At 38.3% G+C, this 24,053-nt stretch overlaps 1 protein-coding gene across 2 annotated transcripts in view; it reads right to left on the bottom strand.

The window, feature by feature from the left end:
- Window positions 1-24,053, bottom strand: part of GUCY1A2 (guanylate cyclase 1 soluble subunit alpha 2) — a 444,325-nt gene that overhangs the window by 359,927 nt on the left and 60,345 nt on the right. For both annotated transcript variants that reach the window (XM_088843443.1, XM_055422943.2), the window contains exon 2: window positions 21,398-21,459. In XM_088843443.1, the coding sequence (XP_088699569.1) occupies window positions 21,398-21,459 (62 nt within the window). The remainder of the gene's footprint in view (window positions 1-21,397; window positions 21,460-24,053) is intronic.

The raw sequence follows: 24,053 nt of genomic DNA, 5'->3' as shown, positions 1-24,053 counted from the left end.
TACAGCTTCTCCATCTTTGGTTGCAAAGAATTTAATCAATCTGATTTCGGTGTTGACCATCTGGTGATGTCCATGTGTAGAGTCTTCTCTTGTGTTGTTGGAAGAGGGTGTTTGATATGACCAGTGCATTCTCTTGACAAAACTCTATTAGCCTTTGCCCTGCTTCATTCCGTGCTCCAAGGACAAATTTGTCTGTTACTCCAGGTGTTTCTTGACTTCCTACTTTTGCATTCCAGTCCCCTGTAATGAAAAGGACATCTTTTTTGGGTGTTAGTTCTAAAAGGTCTTGTAGGTCTTCATAGAACCGATTAACTTCGGCTTCTTCAGCATTACTGGTTGGGGCATAGGCCTGGATTACTGTAATACTGAATGGTTTGCCTTGGAAACGAACAGAAATCATTCTGTCATTTTTAAGATTGCATCCAAGTACTGCCTTTCGGACTCTTTTGTTGACCATGATGGCTACTCCATTTCTTCTAAGGGTTTCCTGCCCACAGTAGTAGATATAATGGTCATCCGAGTTAAATTCACCCATTCCAGTCCATTTTAATTCACTGATTCCTAGAATGTCTATGTTCACTCTTGCCATCTCCTGTTTGACCACTTCCAATTTGCCTTGATTCATGGACCTAACATTTCAGGTTCCTATGCAATATTGCTCTTTACAGCACCGGACCTTGCTTCTATCACTGGTCACATCCACAACTGTGTATTGGTTTTGCTTTTGCTCCATCCCTTTATTCCTTCTATAGTTATTTCTCCACTGAGCTCCAGTAGCATACTGGGCACCTACCGACCTGGGGAATTCCTCATTCAGTATCCTATCATTTTGCCCTTTGATACTGTTCTTGGGGTTCTCAAGGCAAGTATACTGAAGTGGTTTGCCATTCCCTTCTCCAGTGGACCTAGAACTCATCAAAGAATTTGGTAAAGCTGTAGGGTACAAAATTAACACACAGAAATCAGCTGCATTTCTATAGAATAACAACAAAAGATCAGAAAGAGGCATTCAAGAAGCAATTCCATTTACCACCACATCAAAGAGAATAAAATATCTAGGAATAAACCAACTTAATCAGACAAAAGACTTGTACTCCAAAAACTATAAGACGCTGATGAAAGAAACTGAAGAAGTCATAAACAGATGGAAAGATATACCATGTTTTTGGATTGGAATAATCAATATTGTCAAAAGGCCTATACTACCCAAGGCAATCTACAGATTCAGTGCAATCCCGATCAAATTACCAATAGCATCCAGTATTCTTGCTTGGAGAATTTCATGGACAGAGGAGCCTTGTGGGCTACAGTCCATGGGATCCCAAAGAGTCGGACATAACTTAGCAACTAACACTTTTACTTTCAGAACAAAAAATCTCACAATTTGTATGGAGACACAAAAGACCCAGAATATTCAAAGCAATCCTGAAAAAGAAAAACAGAACTGGAGGAATCAGGTTCCCTGACTTCAGACTATACTATAGTTATCAAAGCAGTATGGCCCTAGCACAAAAATAGATATACAAATCAATGGGACAGGATAGAAAGCCCAGAAATAAGCCCATGCACCTATGGTCAATTATGCTATGACAAAGGAGGCAAGACTACACAATGTTAGAAGGACAATCTCTTCAACAAATGGTGCTGGGAAAATTGGACAAGCACATGTAAAAAAAATGAAATTAGATCATTCCTTAACCCCATACACAAAAATAAGCCCAAAATGGATTAAAGACCTAAATATGAGACCAGACACTATTAAACTCCTAGAGGAAAACATAGGTAGAACACTCTCTAACAAAACTCACAACTATATCTTTTTTGATCTACCTCCCAGAATAATGGAAATAAAAGCAAAAATAAAAAAGGGGACCTACTGATCGTTGAAGAATTGATGGTTTTAAACTGTGGTGCTGGAGAAGACTCTTGAGAGTCCCTTGGACTGCAAGGAGATCCAACCAGTCCATCCTAAAGGAGATCAGTACTGGGTGTTCCTTGGAAGGACTGACGCTTAAGCTGAAACTCCAATACTTTGGCCACCTCATGTGACGAGTTGACTCACTGGAAAAGACTCTGATGCTGGGAGGGATTGGGAGCGGGAGGAGAAGGGGATGACAGAGAATGAGATGGCTAGATGGTATCACCGACTCGATGGACATGAGTTTGAGTGAACTCCAGGAGTTGGTGACGGACAGGGAGGCCTGGCGTGCTGTGATTCATGGGGTCGCAAAGAGTTGGACACGACTGAGCGACTGAACTGAACTGAACTTAAACTCAAAAGCTTTTGCACAGCAAAGGAAACAATAAACAAAGCAAAAAGACAACCTACAGATTGGGAGAAAATCTTTGCAAAATGATTTGACCAATAAGGGATAGGTCTCCAAAATTTACAAACAGCTTATGATGCTTAATAGCATCAAAGTAAAGAACCCATTCAAAAAATGGGCAGAAGACCCAAATAGACATTTCTCCAGAGGACATACAGATTGCCAACAGGCACATGAAATGATGTTCAACATCATTTGTTATTAGGGCTTCCCTGTTGATTCAGATGGTAAAGAATCTGCCTGTAACATGGGAGATCAGGGTTCGATTCCTGGGTTGGAAAGATCCCCAACCAATAGAACTGAATGGTCACCCATTCCAGTATACTTGCCTGGAGAATTCCATGGACAGGGGACCCTGGCAGACTACAGTCCACAGGTTCACAAAGAGGCAGACACGACTGAGTGGTTTTCACACTAGTTATCAGAGAAATGCAAATTAAAACTACAATGAGATATCACCTCACACCGGTTAGAATGGCTATCATCAAAAAAACTCACAAACACTGTATTGGTGTTTTTCTTTCTGGCTTACTTCACTCTGTATAATAGGCTCCAGTTTCATCCACCTCATTAGAACTGATTCAAATGTATTCTTTTTAATTGCTCAGACTTATCAGCAAATGTATTCTTTTTAATTATTAATACTCCATTGTGTATATGTACCACAGCTTTCTTGGGGGTTCAAGATGGGGAACACATGTACACCCAGGGCAGATTCATGTCAATGTATGGCAAAACCAATACAATAATGTAAAGCAATTAGTCTCCAATTAAAATAAATTTTTTTAAATTTAAAAAGTAAAAGAAGAAGTGGTATACACATTTAATGGAATATCACTCAGTCATTAAAAAGAATGAACTAACTCCATTTGCAGCAACATGGATGGACCTACAGTGTCATAGTGAGTGAAGTATGTCAGACAGAGGAGAAATATCACATGACATCCCTTATATGTGGAGTCTAAAAAGAAATGATACAAAATGAACTTACCTACAAAACAGAAAGAGACTCACAGACTTAGAAAACACACTTATGGTTGCCAGAGGGAAGGGATAGTTAGGGACTTTGGGAAGGTCAAGTACACACTGCTATATTTGAAATGGATAACCAACAAAGACCTAATGTATAGCACACAGAACTCTGTTCAATGTTATGTGCCAGTCTGGATGGGAGTGGCGTTTGGTGGAGAATGAATGCATGTATGTGTATGACTGAGTCCCTTCACTGTTCACCTGAAAGTAACATAACATTGTTAATCAGCTATGCCCCAATACAAAATAAAAAGTTTAAAATTTGGGAGAGAAAGATTAGGAAAAGCACTTTCACCTCCCCCAGAAACACGTAAAATATACTTGCCAGCATTTACTCTCAATTGCCTGACATCCCTTAAAATGGAAGAAACACATTCCTTTTCATGGAGTTACAACTGTTTCATAAAGAGGAACAACACATATGAGTAAATACATGTTAAATTTAAGCATTAGTGATCACAGATGCTCTCCGTTTTCATATGGCTAAAGGAACTTGAAAGCAGAAAGATGGACTCTAAAAGGCAAAGAGACAGTTCCTCTCATCAAGAAGCTTCCACAAGCCTCTAATTTCATCCGCTAAAGATAAGACAGAAGAACCGAGAAGAACTACAATCCTACAGACTCCAGAACAAAAACCACAATAAAAGAAAGTTAAACAAAATCAAAAGGCAAAAGATTATGTCCCAGATGAAGGAATAAGGTAAAACACCAGAAAAAAAAAAAAAAAAAACTGAAGAGGAGATAGGCCACCTTCCAGAAAAAGAGTTCAGAATAATGACAGTAAAGATGATCCAGCATCTCTGAAAAAGAATGGAGGGAAAGATTGAGAAAACGCAAAAAATGCTTAATAAGCATTTAGAAGAATTACAAACAAACAGGGATGGACAATACACAAACTGAAAGGAAAAAAAAAAAAACTAGAAGGAATCAATAGCAGAATTAATGATACAGAAGAGTGGATAAGTGACCTGGAAGACAGAATGGTGTAAATCTCTGCCACAATATAGAATAAAGAAAAAAAGAATGGAAAGAACCTAGAGATCTCTGAGATAACATTAAACACACCAAATTTCGCATTATAAGGGTCCAAGAAGGAGAGGTGAAAGAGAAAAGACCTGAGATAATATTTCAAGAAATAATGTCCATAACACAGGGAAAAAAACAGTCAACAAAGTCCAGGAAGCACACTGAGTCCTAGGCAGAATAAAAACAAGCAGAACAGGCCAAGAAACCTAGTAATCAAACTGACAAAAATTAAAATAAAATATTAAGAGTAGAAATAGATAAAACATTAAGAAAAACAACAGATAACATACAAGGAAATTCCCATAAGGTTATCAGATGATTTCTCAGCAGAAACTTGGCAAGGCAAAAAGGAATGACACAATATATTTAAAGTGATGAAAGGAGAGAACATAGAACCAAAAATAATCTACCCAGTGAGGCTGTCATTCAGATTTGAGGAGAAAGCAAAAACTTTAAAGACAAGCAAAGTTAAGAGAATTCAGCATCACCAAATCAGCTTTATAACAAATGTTAAAGCAACTCCTCTAGCTCTAAGACCCACCTCAGACTTAGGGACACATATAGACTGAAAGTGGAGGGATGGAAAAGGGTATTCCATGCAACTAGAAATCAAAAGAAAACTAGAGTAGGGATTTTCATATTAGACAACATAGATTTTAAAATAAGAATATAACAAGAGGCAAGGAAGGACACTATATGATGATCAAAAGATTAATTCAGGAAGAAGACAAAACAATTGTAAACACTTATGCACCCATCAGAGTAGCACCTCAGTCTCAATATGTAAAACAAATACCAATAACCACAAAGGGAGAAATCAACAGTAACTTAATAACAGTAGGGAACTTTAACATCCCCATTTTGTCAACAGATCTCCCAGACAGAAAATTAATAAGGAAACATAGCCTTATAATAACACATTAGACCAGATGGCTTAATTGGTATTTATACAGCATTCCATCCAAAAGCAGCACAATGCACATTCTTCTCAAGTGCACACAGAATATTCTCCAAGATTGACCACAAGGCCAGCCTATGTAAATTTAAGAAAATTGGGATCATATCAAGCATCTTTTTTAATCACAATACTATGAGATTAGAAATAAACTATGAGAAAAAAACTATAAAAATACAAATGAATGAAGGCTAAAATATGCTACTGTTGCTGCTCCTGCTAAGTCGCATCAGTCGTGTCTGACTCTGTGCGACCCCATAGACGGCAGCCCACCAGGTTCCCCCATCCCTGGGATTCTCCAGGCAAGAACACTGGAGTGGGTTGCCATTTCCTTCTCCAATGCATGAAAGTGAAAAGTGAAAGTGAAGTCGCTCAGTCGTGTCCGACTCCTAGCGACCCCATGGACTGCAGCCTACCAGGCTCCTCCGTTCACAGGATTTTCCAGGCAAGAGTACTGAAATGGGTCGCCAGTGCCTTCTCCAAAAATATGCTACTAAATAACCAATATATCACTAAAGAAATCAAACAGGAAATCAAAAAATTACTAGAGATAAAAATGAAAGTACAATAATCCAAAACCTATGGGATGCAGCAAAATCACTTTTAAGAGGGAAGTTTACAGCAATAAAACCCTACCTCAAGAAGCAAGGAAAATCTTAAGTAAACAATCTAACCTTACCCCAAAAACAACTGGAGAAAGAAGAACAAACAAAATTTAAAATTAGTAGAAGGAAAGAAAACATAAAGATCAGAAGAGAAACAAATGAAACAGAGACGAAAGAAACAATAGCAAAGATCGATGAAATTAAAAGCTGGTTCTTTGAAAACAAACAAAATTGATAAACCTTTAGCCTGACTTATCAAGAGAAAAGGGGAAAGGAATTCAAATCACTGAAATGAAAAATGAAAAAAATAGTTACAACTGATACCACAAAAATACAAAGGATCCTAAGAGACTACTACAAGCAACTGTATGCAATATAATGGACTATCTGGAAGAAACTGACAAATTCTTAGAAAGGCAGTCTCCCAACTGAATTAGGAAGAAATAGACGCTATAAACAGACCAATCACGAAAACTGAAATTGAAACTAAGATTTTAAAACTCCTAGAGGTAAAACCAAGACGGCAGAGAGAGAAGACAGGGAGTTCCTATCTCCTCACATCTAGGATACACACCAAACTCTGGTGGGGGACCTCAAACAACCAGGCAGGTGGGAGGAACCCCTGAGCAACCAGATAGGATGTAGCGGGGAGCAAGGGGCAGGGGGAGAAGTGGAGGCTCAGCAGGCCTGGCACAGCCAAGGGGAGGCTGAAGAAGGGGCAGGGGCAGTGGTTCAAGCATCAGAAGAGGCATTCTTGCTTCCAGATCAGTGGAGAGGAGAAGGGACCCTCAGAGTAGGAGAACTGGGGAGAACGCTCTTGGTGTTCCCCCATCCACTCATCTCTGGGAAGTCTTCTGAGGCCTTGAGTCTGGTCCTCCAACCTCTGGGGCCTTCTTTGCCCCAGTAAGTCCTCTGGGCATAAGAAAGAGCCAAACTAGCTGGGGGAGGGTTCCCCGGAATACCCTTAGGAGGCTCCTTGGGACTTCTGTGGGACTGAGGGTGCCCACTCAGTCCCAAGGAGCCTCCTAAGGCTCCAGGCTGGGATCCTGCCCTGCAGGACCCCTCAGCCTTCCAGAGCCCCTGCACACTTGAGGACCACCTCCACACTCCGGGGCCCTCTCTGCCACGCAGGTTCCCCTCGATCACCTGGGCCCCCCTCCATCCCTCAGGGCCCCCTCCACCCATGTAGCTCCTGTGTGCATGAGTGGAGAAACTGGCCAGGTTTAGGTGGTGTTAGGATGTGAAGGAGCCAAGTAACCTGGGGGATGGTCCCTCTGGGTTTAAGGAGCAGGGAAACTGCCAGGTATTCCCCCACCCACTTGGCCCTGAGGAGCCTCCTGAGGCCCCAGACCTGGCCCTCTATACCCTGAAGCCAGAGGCATTCTGAAGGCCCCACTGACTAGGCTGAGCCTGAGTTCACCACCCATCTTCATGCAGGGCCTTTTCTGGGGCATGGAATGAGAACCAGGACTCTGACACCACCTAAATCTAGTCATCACCTAAACCCTTCCCCACCTAAACCTCAGCCCTCAAAAGACAAGGCTTTTTCTTCCTTCTTTTCTTTTGGTGGGAAGGGTTTGTTTTTTTGCTAGAGGAATTTACTTTCACCCTCCAGTGGTTGTTTCATAAGTAGTCTTATTTTTTCTAATTTATCTGCTAGTTTTCTGAATACATTTTATTTTTTGTTCTTTGTTATTGTTCTGCTCCCTTTTATTTTAAAAATACTATTATGCTCTTTCTTCTTTGCAATTGGAGTTCAGTTTTATCCTCCACTGCTTGTTTCATATAGTTTCTTGATTTTTTCTAATACATTTGTTAGTTTTCTAAATGTATTTTATTTTTTTATTCTTTATTATTGTTCTGTTTCTTTTCTTGCTGTTGCTGCTGCACTCTGCACCTAGCAGGATCCCAGCTCACAGGCCAGAGATCAGGCTTGAGCTCCTACTATAGGAGACATTAGTCCAAAGTACTGGAGTAACAGATGAATTCAAGCCCCAGGAAATATGAATCAAAGTGAAGTATCCCAGAGGTCCATATCTCAACACCAAGACCCGGCTCTACCTAACAGCCTGCACATCCCATTGCTGGAAACCTGAGGTCAAACACTTGGGGAACACAGCCCCACCCATCAAAAAACAAAGGCAACAAAAAAACCTGTTAAGATGGAAAAGCAAGGTAAAAGCCTACAATACCAAATAAATGAATAGGAAATAGGCAACCTATCTCAAAAAGTATTTAGAGTAATAATAGCAAACAAGTTCAAAATAAAGTTCAAGTAAAAACCTTCCAAATAAAATGGATAAACTGCAAGAAGCATTTAACAAGGATCTAGAAGAACTAAAGAAAAAACAAACAGTGACAAACAACACAATAACTGAAATTTAAAACACTTTGGAAGGAATCAAGGACAGAATAACTGAGGAAGAAGAACCAATAACTGAGCTGGAAGATAGAATGATGTAAATAATGGCCGAGGAGCAAGAAAAAGAAAAAAGAATGTAAGGAATTGAGAACAATCTCAGAGAATTCTGCAACAATACTAAACACGGCAACATTTGAATTACAGAGGTACAGAAGAAGTAAAAGGGTCAGAGATAATATTTGAAGAGATTATAGTAAAATAGTTCACTAATATGGGAAAGGAAATACCACCAAAGATCAGGAAGTACATAGAGTCCCATACAGGAGAAACACTAGGAGAAACACAACAAGACACAGATTGATCAAACTAACAAAAACAAAATACAAAGGAAAAATACTAAAAGCAGCAAGGGAAAAGCAAAAAACAAATACAAGGGAATCCCCATAAGGCTATCAGCTGACTTTTCAGAAAAAAAAACCCTGCAGGCCAGAAGGGAATGGCAGAATAAATTTAAAGTGAGGAAAGGGAAAAATCTACAATCAAGATTGCTCTACCCAGCAATGATCTCACTAAGATTTGATGGAGAAATCAAAAGCTTTACAGACAAGCAAAAGTTAAGAGAATTCAGCATCAGCAAACCAGCTGTACAACAAATGCTGCAGAAACTTCTCTAGGAAGGAAACACAACAGAAGCAAATGACCCACAAAAACAAACCCCAAACAAGAAAATGGCAATAGGAACATACACATCATAATTACCTTAACTGTAAATGAATTAAAAGCCCCATCCAACAGACACAGATTGGCTGAACAGAAAAGCAAGACCCGTGTATATGCTTTGTTGTTGTAGGTCAATTGCTAAGTCATGTCCAACTTTTTGCCATTCCATGGACTATAGCAGGCCAGTATCCCCAAGTGATTTTCAAGAGTCTTTTCCAGCACCACAATTTGAAAGTATCAATTCTTTGGCACTCAACCTTCTTTAAGGACCAGTTCTCACAACTGTATATGACTATCAGAAAAACCATAGCTTTGACCATATGAACATTTGTCAGCAAAATGTTGTTAAGTCATTAAGTCATGTCCACCTCTTTGTGACTACATGGAAAGCAGCACAACAGACTTTCCTGTCTTCCAATCTCTCTCAGAACTTGGGCAAATCCATGTGCATTGAGTTGGTGATGCTTACTAACCTTTTCAGTCCTCTTCCATCCCATTCTCCTTTTGCCTTTAATCTTTCCCAGCATCACAGTATTTTCCAATTAGTTGGCTCTTTGCATCAAGTGCAAAAGTTTGGGAATTTCAACTTCAGTATCAGCCCCTCCAAAGAATATTCAGGGTTAATTTAGTTTTTACTGGTTTGATCTCCTTGTAGTCCAAGTTATTCTCAAGAGTCTTCTCCAGCACCACAATTTGAACATATCAATCCTTCAGCATGCCACCTTTTTTAAGGTCCAATTCTCATATCCATACACGACTATTGGAAAATCCATAGCTTTGACTAGACAGACCTTTGCTGACAAAGTGATGTCTCTGCTTTTTAATATGCTGTCTAGGTTTGTCAGAGCTTTCCTTCAAAGGAACAAACATCTTTTAATTTCATGGCTGCAGTCACCATAAACAGTGATTTTGGAGCACAACAAAATAAAATCTCTCACTGCTTCCACTTTTTCCCCTTCTATTTGCCATAAAGTGATGGGACTGGATGCCATGATCTTAGTATTTTTAATGTTGAATTTCAAGGCAGCTTTTTCACTCTCCTCTTTCACACTCATCAAGAGACTCTTTAGTTCCTTTTCATTTTCTGCCATTAGAGTGGTATCATCCACATATCTGAGGTTGTTCTCCCGGCAACCTTGGTTCCAGCTTGTGATTCATCCAGCACAGAATTTTGCATGATGGTCTCTGCATATAAGTTAAACAAGCAGGATGACAATACATGGTCTTGTCATAGTCCTATCCCAATTTTGAACCAGTCAATTGTTCTATGTTCAGTTTTAACTGTTGCTTCTTGTCTGCATACAGGTTTCTCAGGAAACAGGTAAGGTGGTCGGGTATTCCCATCACTTTAAGAATTTCCCACAGTTTGTTGTGATCCACACAAAGACTTGTGTACAGTCAATGAAACAGCAGTAGATGTTTTTCTGGAATTCCTTTGCTTTCCCCATGGTCTAACAAATGTTGGCAATCTGATCTCTGGTTCCTCTGTCTTTTCTAAATCCAGCTAGTACATCTTGAAGTTCTCAGTTCATGTACTTCTGAAGCCTAACCTGAAGGATTTGAGCATAACCTTCTAGTATGTGAAATAGGTGCAATTGTATAGCAGTTTGAACATTCTTTGGCATTGCCCTTCTTTGGGATTGGAATGAAAACGAACTGTCTCCAGTTCTGGAGCCACTGCTGAGTTTTCCAAACTTGCTGACATATTGAGTATAGCACTTTAACAACATAATATTTTAGGACTTTAAATAGCTTAGCTCATGGAATTTCATCACCTCCACTAGCTTTGTTCACAGTAATGCTTCCTAAGGCCCACTTGACTTCACACTCGAGCATGGCTGGCTCTAGGTGAGTGACCACATCATTGTGGTTATCCAGGATGTTAAGACTTTCCTTGTATAGTCTTACTGTGTATTCTTGTCACCTCTTCTTAATCTCTTTTGTTTCTGTTAGGTCCTTACCATTTCTGTTCTTTATCATGCCCATCCTTGCAAGAAATATTCCCTTGGTATCTCCAATTTTCTTGAAAATATTTCTAATATTTTCCATTCTATTGTTTTCGTCTACCCTTGCTATTCTCTGGAACTCTGCACTCAGCTGGATATAGCTTTCTCTTTCTCCCTTGCCTTTCTCTTCTCTTCTTTCTTCAGCTATTCATAAACCGCCTCAGACAACAACTTTGCTTTCTTGTATTTTTTTTTCTTTCAGATGGTTTTGTCCACTGCTTCCTATACAATGCTACAAACTTCCACACACAGTGCCTTAGGCACTCTGTCTCCCAGATCTAATCTCTTGAATCTATTTGTCACTTTCACTGTATAATCATAAGGGGTTTGATTTAGATCATACCTGAATGGCCTAGTGGGTTTTCCTACATTCTTCAATTTAAGCCTGGATTTTGAAATAGGGAGCTCATGATCTAAGCCATGGTCATCTCAGGATCTTGTTTTTACAGATTGTATAAAGCTTCTTCATCTTTGTCTAAAAGAACATAATCAGCCTGATTTGGGTACTGACCATCTGGTGATGTCCATGTATAGAGTCATCTCTTGGGTTGTTGGAAAAGGGCATTTGTTATGACCAGCATATTCTCTTGACCAAACTCTGTTAGCCTTTGTCCTGCTCAATTTTGGACTCCAAGGCCAAACTTGCCTGTTACTTCAAGTATCTCTTGACTCCCTACTTTAGCATTCCAGTCCCCTATGATGAAAAGGACATCGTTTCTTGATATTAGTTCTAGAAGGTGTTGTAGGTCTTCAAAGACCTGGTCAACTTCAGCTTCTTTGATATCAGTGGTTAAGGCACAGACTTGGATTATTGTGATGTAGAATGATTTGCCTTGGAATTGAACTGAGATTACTCTCATTTTTGAGATTACAAACAAGTACTGCATTTCAGATTCTTTTGTTGACTATGAAGGCTGCTCCATTTCTTCTAAGGGATTCTTGGCTGCAGTAGTAGATATAATGGTCATCTGATTTAAATTCTCCCATTCCCATCCATTTTAGTTCACTGATTCCTAACATGTCTATGTTCAATCTTACCATCTCCTGCTTGACCACATCTATTTACCCTGATTCATTTGACTGAGCTACAAAGCCCCTTCATAGCAACAAAGCTGAGATTCATGAAGGGATATGCTGCCTACCAGAGATCTTAAGATCTAGGGAGACAGACTAAAAGTGAAGCAATGGAAAAAGATATTCCATGAAAATGGAAATCAAAAGAAAACTGGAGTAGCAATGCTCATACCAGCAAAAATGTACTTTAAAATAAAAACTGTTTCAATGGATAAGAAATGGTACTACACAACAATCTAGGGATTAATTCAAGAATATGTAACAACTGTACGTATTTATGCAATTAACATAAAAGCACCTCAATACTTAAGGAAATGGTAACAACCATCAAAGGAGAAATAAACTTTACCACAAGAATAGTGGAGGGCTTTAATACCCCACTTACACCAATCAATAGATATCCAGAACGAAAATAAATAAGGAAACACAAGCATCAAATGACACAATAGACCAGATAGATTCAATTGATATTTATAAGATATTCCACTTAAAAATGGCAAAATACACTTTCTTCTCAAGTACACATGGAACATGCTCCAGGATAGAACAAATCTTAGGTCACATATCAAGCCTAGGAAAAATTAAGGAAATTGAAATTTATCAAGTATATTTTCTAACCATTATGCTATGAGAGTAGAAATCAAACATAGGAAAAAAAGTTGTAAAAAAAAAAATGGAGACTAAAATGTGTGCTGTTAAATAACCAAGTGATCACTGCAAAAATTAAAGAAATGGTAGATATATAGAAACAAATGGTAAAGAAAACACAATGAATCAAAACCTACTGGATGCCTCAGAAGCAGTTCTAAGAGTAAAGTTTATAGCCATTCACTGTCATCTCAAGAAACAAAAAAATCTCAGATAAACAATCTAACATTACACCTAAATGATCAACTAGAGAAAAAAGAACAAAGAAAATCCAAAGTCAGCAGAATTAAAGCATAAATATTAGAGCAGAAATAAATGAAATAAAAATGAAGAAAACAATAGCAAAGACCAATAAAGGCAAAAGTTGGTTCTTTGAAAAGATAAATGATAGAACTTTAGTCTGAATCCTCAAGAAAAAAAAGGGAGAGGACACAAACTAATAAAATTAGAAATGAATAAGGAGAAATTACAACTGACACTGTAGAAATACAAAGGATCATAAGAGATTACTATAAGCAATGATACAGCAATAAAATGGATAACCTGAAAGAAATGGACAAATTCTTGAAAAAGTACAACCTTCCAAGACTGACTCAGAAAGAATCAGAAAATGTAAACAGACTATGTAATGAAATTGTAACTGTAAATAAAAAAATCTTCCAACAAACAAAAGTGCAGGACCAGATGGCTTCAAAGGTGAATTCTATCAAACATTTAGAGAAGAGTTAACACTGATCCTTCTAAAACTTTTCCAGAAAATTGCAGAGGGAGGAACACTCCCAAATTCATTCTACAAGGCCACCATCACCCTGTTACCAAAATCAGATGAGGATATTAGTAAAAAAGAAAATTATAGACCACTATCAGTGTTGAACATGGAGCCAAAAATCCTCAACAAAATACTAGTAAACAGAATCCAACAACACAGTAAAAGTATTACACATCATGATCAAGTTTGATTTGTCCAAGAAATGCAAGAATTCTTCAATATACACAAATCAATCAATGTGATGCACCATATTAACAAATAAAGAATAAAAAATAATATGATAATCATAAAAGATGCAGAAAAAGCTTTTAAAAATTCAACACCCATTTATAATAAAAACTCTCCAGAAAAGGGCATAGAGGGGACATCCCTTAACATAATAAAGGCCATATACAACAAACTGACAGTAAATATAATACTCAGTTGTGAAAAACAGAAAGCATTTCCCCTAAGATTAGGAACAAGACAAGGATGACCACTCTTACTACTCTTATTCAATATAGTTTTGAAAGTCCTCACCACAGCAATCAGAGTAATGAAAGAAATGAAAGGAATACAGATTGGAAAGGAAGAAGTATAACCATCATGTTTGCAGATGACATGTTACTATACATAGAAGATCCCAAAGATTCTACCAAAAATCTACTGGCCCTAACCAGTGAATTTGATAAAGTTGCTCTATACAAAATTAATCCACAGAAATCTCTTGCATCCCAATACACTAACAACAAAAGAGAAAAAAAATTCTACTTCCTATTGCAACAACAAAAACAAAAAATACCTAAGAATAAATCTTATTTTTTTGTTGTTGCAATGGGATGAAGCTGGGGCTTCCCTGGTGGTTCAGATGATAAAGAATCTGCTGGCAGTGCAGGAGACCCAGATTCGATCTCTGGGTCAGGAAGACCCCCTGGAGAAAGGAATGGCTATACACTTCAGTATTCTTGCCTGGAGAATCTTATGGAGAGAGGAGCCTGGCAGACTATAGTCCATGGGGTTGCAAAGAATTGGACATGACTGAGGGACTAACATTTCACTTTTCACTTTCAGGGATATATCTACCTAAGGAAGCAAAAAATTTTACTCAGAAAACTATAAAACACAGATGAAAGAAACCAAAGAGAACACAAACAGATGAAAAAAATACAGTGTTCTTGAATTGGAAGAATGAATATAACACCCAAAGTAATCTACAGAATCAATGCAATGCCTATCAAAATACCAATGGCATTCTTCACAGAATTAGAACAAAAAAATTAACAATTTATATGGAAACACAAAAGACCCAGAATAGTCAAAGTAATCTTGAAAAAGAAAAATGGAGCTGAACAAATCAGCTTCCCTGTCTTCAAACTATGCTGAAAAGCTACAGTAATCAAAACTGTATGATACTGGCACAAAAACAGAAATATAAACCAATGGTACAGGATAGAAAGCCCAAAGATAAATCCATACACTTATGGTCAGCTAATCTGTGACAAAGGTGACAAGAATATCCAATGGAGAAAAGACAGACTCTTGAATAAGTGGTGCTGGGAAATCTGGACAGCAACATGTAAAATGATGAAATTAGAATACTACCTAACACCATGCACAAAAATAAGTTCAAAATGGATTAAATATATAAATTAAGACTGGACACTATAAAACATTTAGAGGTAAACATAGAGAAAACACTCTTTGACATAAACCAGACAAAATCTTTTTTTGACCCACCTCCTGAAATAATGAAAATAAAAATAGACAACTGGGAACTAATTAAACTTAAAACCTTTTGCACAGCAAAGAAAATCATGAACAAGACAAAAAGACAACACTTAGAATGGGAGAAAATATTTGCAAATGAAACAAATGGATTAATCTCCAAAATATACAAACAGCTGATGGAGCTCAATATCAAAAAAATATCCAATCAAAAATGAGTGGAAGACCTAAAGAGATATAACTCAAAGAACACATACAGATGGCAAAGAGGCCCATGAAAAGATGCTCAACATCACTAATTATTCAGTTCAGTTCAGTCGCTCAGTCTTGTCCGACTCTTTGCAACCTCATGAATCACAGCACGCCAGGCCTCCCTGTCTATTACCAACTCCCGGAGTTCACTCAAACTCATGCCCACCGGATTGGTGATGCCATCCAGCCACCTCATTCTCTGTCATCCCCTTCTCCTCCTGCCCCCAATCCCTCCCAGCATCAGAGTCTTTTCCAGTGAGTCAACTCTCTGCATGAGGTGGTCGAAATATTGGAGTTTCAGCTTTAGCACCAGTCCTTTCAATGAACACCCAGGACTGATCTCCTTTAGAATGGACTGGTTGGATCTCCTCATCTCACTAATTATTAGAGAAATATAAATCAAAACTGCAATGGGATATCACCTTTCCACAGTCAAAATGGCTGTCATCAAAAAAATTTACAAACAATAATTGCCAGAGAGTGTACAGAAAGAAGGGAACTCGCTTGTACACACTGACTGTAAACTGGTGCAGCCACTATGGAGAACAGTATGGAGGATTAGCCTCCAATTAAAATAAATAAATTTAAAAAAAAAAGAAACTGAAAATACAGCTACTATATGACCTTGTAATCCCACTCCTGTGATAAACATAGTCTGAAAGGATACTAGCACCCCAATGTTCACTGAAGCACTGTTTACAACAGGGTGTCAGCAAATGGTGACAAATGATTCAGTTCAGTTCAATTCAGTTCAGTCGCTCAGTCGTGTCCGACTCTCCGCGACCCCATGAATCACAGCACGCCAGGCCTCCCTGTCCATCACCAACATGGAAGAAACCTAGAAATCCACTGAGAGAGCAACGGATAAAGAAGGTGTAGCACATGTATACAATGGAATATTACTCAGCCATTAAAAAGAATGAAATAATGCAACATGGGTGCATCTGGATTATCATTCTGAGTGAAATAAGTCAGATAGAGAAGGAGAAATATAGCTATGACATCTCTTGTATGTGGAACCTCAGAAGAAACAATACAAATGAACTTACAAAACAGACTTTGAGAACAAATGTATGGTTCCCAGCAGGGGTAGGTTGGGAGAAGGGATAGTTGGGTGAGAATGGGTACATGTATATGTATCTATGGCTGAGTCTTTCTGCTATCCACCTGAAACTATCACAATATTGTTATTAAGCTATACCTCAATATAAAAGAAAATAATTAAAATAAATAAAAGGCAAAGAGGGTACTAGACAAGGAAATCATGACCCTTCTGTCGTCAGCAATATGAGCACAAAAAAAGATAGTGAGCAAAGGTACTCAAATTCTCAGAGGGTAGCCAACACTTAAGCAGGAGTATGCTACTAGGTCTTAGAACCAGTAGGACATTAATGTACCTCTTTATATGGAAGGCCTATACCCTGTTTTTTAAATACTGTGGCTGCACTAAACAGAACTAGGGAAAGACCATTTAGGCAATACACAGATTGAAGGGATAGTTGAGGGAGTTATTTAGATAAAAGAGAACTCCATCCTACTAACAGAAAAAATAATTTTCTGCTGATTATAGAAATACAGTTTAGTTATTTTTATCACATTTTTAAGATTCCCACTCCAACTTGCCAAAAAGACATAGCTTAGTTCACAAATAAGACTACTTTATCAGTTATTATTTGATTTCAAAATGGAGAGGGCATTCATAATTTCAGAACATAACTTGCATTTCATTACTGGTTGCTGTTGTCGTTCAGTTGCTCAGTCATGTCTGACTCTTTGAACCCCATGCACTGCAGCACGCCAGGCTTCCCTGTCCTTCACCACCTCCCAGAGTTTGCTCAGACTCATGCCCATTGGGTCAGTGACCCCATCCAACCATCTTATTCTCTGTCATCCCCTTCTCCTGTTGCAGTCATCCAGCATCAGGGTCTTTTCCAGTGAGTCAGCTCTTACATCAGGTGGCCAAAGTATTGGAGCTTCAACTTCAGCATCAGTCCTTCCAATGAATACTCAGGACTGATTTCCTTTAGGATTGACTGGTTTGATCTCCTTGCTGTCCAAGGGACTCTTAAGAGTCTTATCCAACACTACAGTTCAAAAGCATCAGTTCTTTCACACTCAACCTTCTTTATGGTCCAACTCTCACATCCATACATGACTACTGGAATAACCATAGCTTTTTTGCTTTTTAATACACTCTCTAGGTTTGTCATAGCTTTTCTTCCAAGGAGCAAGCATCTTTTAATTTCATGGCTACAGTCACTATCTGCAGTGATTTTGGAGCCCAAGAAAACAAAGTCTGTCACTATTTCCATTGTTTTCCTATTTGCCAACAAAAGATGGGACTAGATGCCATAATCTTCAGTTTTTGAATGTTGAGTTTTAAGCCAGCTTTTACACTCTCATCCTCATCAAGAGGCTCTTCTGTATCTGCCACAAGGGTGATGTCATCTGCATATCTGAGTTATTGGTATCTCTCCTGGCAGTCTTGATTCCACCTTCTGCTTCATCCAGCCTGACATTTTGCATTTGAACCAATATGGAACCAGTATCCAATTTAGAACCAGTTTGGAACCAATTTGTTCTTCCATGTCCAGTTCTAACTGCTGCTTCTTGACCTGCATACAGGTTTCACAGGAGGCAGGTAAGGTCTGGTATTCCCATCTCTTGAAGAATTTTCTACAGTTTGTTGTGATTCACACAGTTAAAAGTTTTTTCATAGTCAATGAAGCAGATGTTTTTCCAGAATTCTCTTGCTTATTCTACGAGCCAATGCATGTTGACAATTTGATTGCTGGTTCCTCTGCCTTTTCTAACTCCAACTTGAACATCTGGGAGTTCTTGGTTCACATACTGTTGAAGTCAGTTCACATGCTGTTGAAGCCTGGCTTGGAAAATTTTGAATATTACTTTGCTAGAGCGACTGAACTGAACTGAGCATGTAAAATGAGTGCAACTGTGCAGCAGTTTGAGCATTCTTTGACATTGCCATTCTGTGGGATTGGAAAGAAAACTGACCTTTTCCAGTCCTTAACCACTACTGAGTTTTCCAAATTTGCTGGCATTGAGTGCAGGACTTTAACAGCATCATCTTTTAGGATTTGAAATAGCTCAGCTGGAATTCCATCACCTTTACTTACTTTGTTCGTAGTGATGCTTCCTAAGGCCCACTTCACTTTGTACTTCAAGATGTCTGGCTCTAGGTATCTTACCACACCATCATGGTTATCTGCGTCATTAAGATCTTTTTTGTATCTTTCTTCTGTGTATTTTTGCCATTTTTTAATATCTTCTGCTTCTGTTAGGTCCATACCATTTCTGTCCTTTACTGTGCCCATCTTTACATGAAATGTTCCCTTGGTATCTCTAATTTTCTTGAAGAGATATCTAGTCTTTTCCATTCTGTTGTTTTCCTCTACTTCTTTGCATTGTTTACTTAGGAAGACTTTCTTATCTCTCCTTGCTATTCTTTGGAACTCTTCATTCATATGGGTATATCTTTCCTTTTCTCCTTTGCTTCTCACTTCTGTTCTCTTCTCAGTTATTTGTATGGTCTCCTCAGACAACCAGTTTGCCTTGCTGCATTTGTTTTTCTTGGGAATGGTTTTGATCACTGCCTTCTGTACAATGTTACAAACCTCTGTCCACAGTTTTTCAGGCACTCGATCAGTTCTAATCCCTTGAATCTATTTGTCACTTCCACTGCATAATCCTAAGGAATTTGATTTAGATCATACCTGAATGGCCTAGTGGTTTTCCCTACTTATTTCAATTTAAGTCTGAATTTTGAAATGAGTTCATGATCTGATCCACAGTCAGTTCCTGGCCTTTTTTTTTTTTTTTTTTTTTTGCTTACTGCATAGAGGTTCTTCACCTCTGGTTGCAAAGAATATAATCAATCTGATTTTGGAATTGACCATCCAAGTCCATGTGCAGAGTCATCTCTTGTGTCGTCCAAAAAAGGTGTTTGCTATGACCAGCACATTCTCTTGGCATAACTCTGTTAGCCATTGCCCTGCTTCATTTTGTACTCCAAAGCCAAAGTTGCCTGTTATTCTAGGTATCTCTTGACTTCCTACTGCTGTATTCCAGTCCCCTATGATGAAAAGGACATCATTTTTTTGGTGTTATTAATTTTGTTGTATGGTCATTACAATATTAAAAAATTTAATGACAATAAATACGGAGAATTCCCTGGTGTTCCAGTGATTAGGACTCTGCACTTCTGCTGCAGGGGGCATGAGTTCAATCCCTGTTCAGGAAACTAAGATCCCAAATGTCAAGTTGCATTAATGATACTGTCATTAAAATATTTAAAAATATAATCACAATAACTATAAGAGTAAGCAAGCATGCGGTGCTCACCATGTACTGGGAACTATTCTAAATACATTGACTAATTTAATCCAGACACCACACTTTGAAAGTAGCAAATCAAAGGAGAATGATTGCTTTATTTTAGAGTACATGGGAAGAGATTAATTTACACTGTTTATCTCCCTTAAAATGAAGCATTTAGACACTAGCCTCAAATTAAAAGCCATTCATAAGTTTAAGTAATGTTTTCCCTAGTACTGTACTCTTGAGGATTGATATGACAAAGTTTCAGGGCAATTTCCTTTGAAATGATACTTAATATACTTATCAGGCACTTAAAGTGTATGGCATTATACTAGATACTGAGATTATTTTTCCACTATGCTTTCCTCCCTTCTATTTTGTAGAAAAGTTACAGTACATCCTAATAGCCAAAAACACATTCTTGATCCCTATGCTAATGGCTATGACCCATAGTGTTATATGATTCCCTGTAGCCTTTCAAGAGATACCAGGATTTGAATCTTGACTCCTCAGAAGTTCTTAAACCCCTACAAAGATAAATAGCTGTGGAACATTGTACATTTAATTTAAATAGCTAGACTACATCAGAAAGTGAATTTAGGCTTTTGGATTTGCCAACTGCTTTCTGCCATAGCCAATCAAAGATACACCTTACACTTATTTGGAGGTTTCTGCTTACAAAATACTTTCATTAAAATTACCTCATTTAACAATGATAAATAATCCTTGATTTAGTTATCATCATCATCATCATCACCCTTTAAAACAGGTAAAGTTACTTTTAAGTCCTAGTAAGGCCTTGAATTCCTGTCTCATGACCTTAAATCTTCTTACTTTACACCAGACCACACCACTTCAAAAAGAGAGGAATAAATAAAGGAAACTCTGTAGCTCAGGTCTCTAACTAAACAAAACAAATACTTCTCACTCAACTGTATTAAGCTTATAGTGATTTTGATTAAACTTGACTGAAGGATCCTAAAATTTCCTTTAAAGCCTTACCATATTACGAAGGCAAAATATGAAATTCGATGAATGAGAATGAGAAGGTAAGAGCACAAGAAGGAAAAAAAAGGAAAGCAATAGCAAAAGAGATTTTATTAAAAAGGACTCAACACAAATAATCCTTTGACAGAAGTAATCCCAATAAGCACAGGACCCTTATGAGCCCCCACTCCACACTAAGCATAACCACTATGCAATAAGGTCAACTTGGGTGGCAGAAAACCACATGTTCCACTATTACATTTGAGTAATTATTCTTTTTTAAATTTATAGTAATTTATAATGTGTTAATTTCTACTATACAGAAAAGTGATTCAGTTATACATATACACATCCTTTTATATATATATTTTTATTATGACTTATAACAGGATATTAAATAAAGTTCCCTGCTCGATACACTAGGGCCTTGTTGTTTATCCATTCTACATATAATAGTTTACATCTCCTAACACCAACCTCCCACTCCATCCCTCCCCCAACCCTCTCCCCCTTAGCAAGCACAACTCTGTTCTCTATGTAGGAATTATCTTTAACTTGTTCCCAATAAAAAGCAAAACCCATTTTTACTTACCCTGTAACTTGGTGCTCATAATATTGCAGTGTCCTCTTGAGAGTTTGCTGTATCATCTGGGGCTACAGAATAATAATAATACATTATCAGCAAATCAGTGTCATTCCCATTCTGAGTATCATAAGCAGATGCATAGCTTCTGAATCATCTCATAAGAATTTTTGCTTTATAATATCAACTCATTGTGAATTTTGCCATGTATTTTCCCCACAAGAATATAAGACACTCAGTAATTACTCAGAATTTCCCAATTTCAAGTATGATAGCATTCCTTAGTCATATTTTCCCCAAAGCTTTTGTACCAGCTATTAATTTCAAAGAAATACTCATTGAGTACCTACAATAAACCTAGACATTGGGCAGGGGGGCAGTGGAGAAAGGGTGTTCTAACGAAGAGTAATGCCCGGGTCAAGCCTGACTTTCTCAAGAGATTTCAAGTGATGGTTCCAGAGCCTCCTGGAGGGGCCACAGTGTTTGGGGCAAGAAATAGGATCTGCAGAAAATAACTAAGCAGCTCATGACTGAATTTTATAATCCCCTCCTCTTCATAATAGCTGAACACAGAGTTTCTTAAACTCAGAGTAAGAATTATTCCAAGATGTATTTAGGCAATGAAGCCTCAACTTGGAGTCTCAGTCCTAAGGAGAAATGAGTGAAATAAAAACCTTAAAGCACAGATTTTATTAACAAATTATAAGAACCAAATTCTCAGTGACAAGACAGTGAATTTTTTAAATAATAAAAACCTCTAATCAATCAAGCAGGAAAAAAAGCTTATCAAAACACTGAGCCATTATAGCCATAAATGAATTTTATATTTTCTTGGGCTCCAAAATCACAGCAGACAGTGACTACAGCCACGAAATTAAAAGAATTTAAAAGAATTAAAAATTAAAACGGAGATAGTGAAGGACACGGAATCTCAGCATCCTGCAGTCCGTGAGGTTGCAAAGAGTCAGACACAACTTAGTGACTGAACAACACAACAAAATGACTCTAACACAGATCCTTCAAGATATGAGGGGGCAGCATGGTAGTTTGGTAATCTCATGGGCTGCCACTAATTAGCTCCTTGGAAGAAAAGCTATGACAAGCCTAGACAGTATATTAAAAAGCAGAGACATCACTTGGCCAACAAAGGTCTCTCTAGTCAAAGCTATGGTTTTTCCAGTAGTCATGTATGGATGTGAGAGTTGGACCATAAAGAAGGCTGAGCGCTGAAGAATTGATGTTTTTAAACTGTGATCCTGGAGAAGTCTCTTGAGAGTCCCTTGAACTGCAAGGAGATCAAACTAGTCAATCCTAAAGGAAATCAACCCTGAATATTCATTGGAAGGGCTGATGCTAAAGCTGAAATTCCAATACTTTGGCCACCTGATGTGAAGAGCTGACACATTGGGAAAGACCCTGATTCTGGGAAACATTGAAGGCAGAAAGAGAAGGGAATGACAGAGGATAAGAAGGTTGGATGGCATCACTGACTCAATGGACACAAATTTGAGCAAACTCGGGGATATAGTGAAGGACACAGAATCTCAGCATCCTGCAGTCTGTGGGGTTGCAGAGTCAGACACAACTTAAAGACTGAACAACACAACAAAATGACTCAAACAGCTCCCTCAAGATATGAGAGCAGCATGGTAGTTTGGTAATCTCGTGGGCGGCCACTAATTAACTACACAAACTTAGGTAAATCTAAAAAAGGTATTCTTCAGGAGGATCTAGCACAATGCTGGTACTAAGAAGCAGTTAATAAATAGCAGTTTAATTCCCATCTCTAAGCCTTCAAACTGATTTTCTTTAAGATATATGATTTAAAGGAGTCTACACAGTTTTTTCCAGTGAGTCAACTCGTTGCATGAGGTGGCCAAAGTATTGCAGTTTCAGCTTTAGCATCAGTCCTTCCAATGAACACCCAGGATTTATCTCCTTTAGAATGGACTGGTTGGAGCTGGGAAAGGTTGGGGGCGGGAGGAGAAGGGGACGACAGAGAATAAGATGGCTGGATGGCATCACCGACTCTGTGGACATGAGTTTGAGTGAACTCCGGGAGTTGGTGATGGACAGGGAGGCCTGGCGTGCTGTGATTCATGGGGTCACAGAGAGTCGGACATGACTGAGCGACTGAACTGAATTGAACACAGTTTTTTTGTCAGGGTTCTCCTGAACTTCTTCCATGTCTACCTCCCTACGAAAATGTCCAGTAGACATGTAAAAATCTCCCTACCTAATACTCAAAAGTTTCAACAACTTCTTTTGTAGAAAATGGTTATCTTAGTTTTAGGGAAGGAGAGAAAAATTTACAGACCTCTTTGATTTTCTTTTCTATGATAGGGACAGTGGATTTTGTCTCATTCCCAACCCTTGTCTCTCTGATCTTGTGGCAAGTAGCTATGAAAGTATTTAGACCATCTAATTCTCCCATCACACATTCTTTATGTCCTAGGAAGGGGGTTCATGGATTGCTTCTTATTAGTTACATACAGCATGATGCCTGAGGTCCTGAGCTTATCTGTGGTGCATCAGTGTCCTAAAGCTTAGGCCTGGCTTTATGTCTATTTTCAATGTCACTTTTGAGAGTTCTGCTTTTGTCACCATCTCTCTGCACTGATCTGAAGGTTTTGTTGGAAATATTTGTAAATTCAGCTTCCATTTT

Source organism: Moschus berezovskii, chromosome 14 (genome assembly GCF_049115385.1).
Source record: "Moschus berezovskii isolate FMDL1 chromosome 14, NW_MosBer_1.0, whole genome shotgun sequence".
Lineage (NCBI taxonomy): Eukaryota > Metazoa > Chordata > Mammalia > Artiodactyla > Moschidae > Moschus > Moschus berezovskii.
Note: the sequence above shows the minus strand (reverse complement) of the source record. Positions and strands in the feature narration are given on the sequence as shown.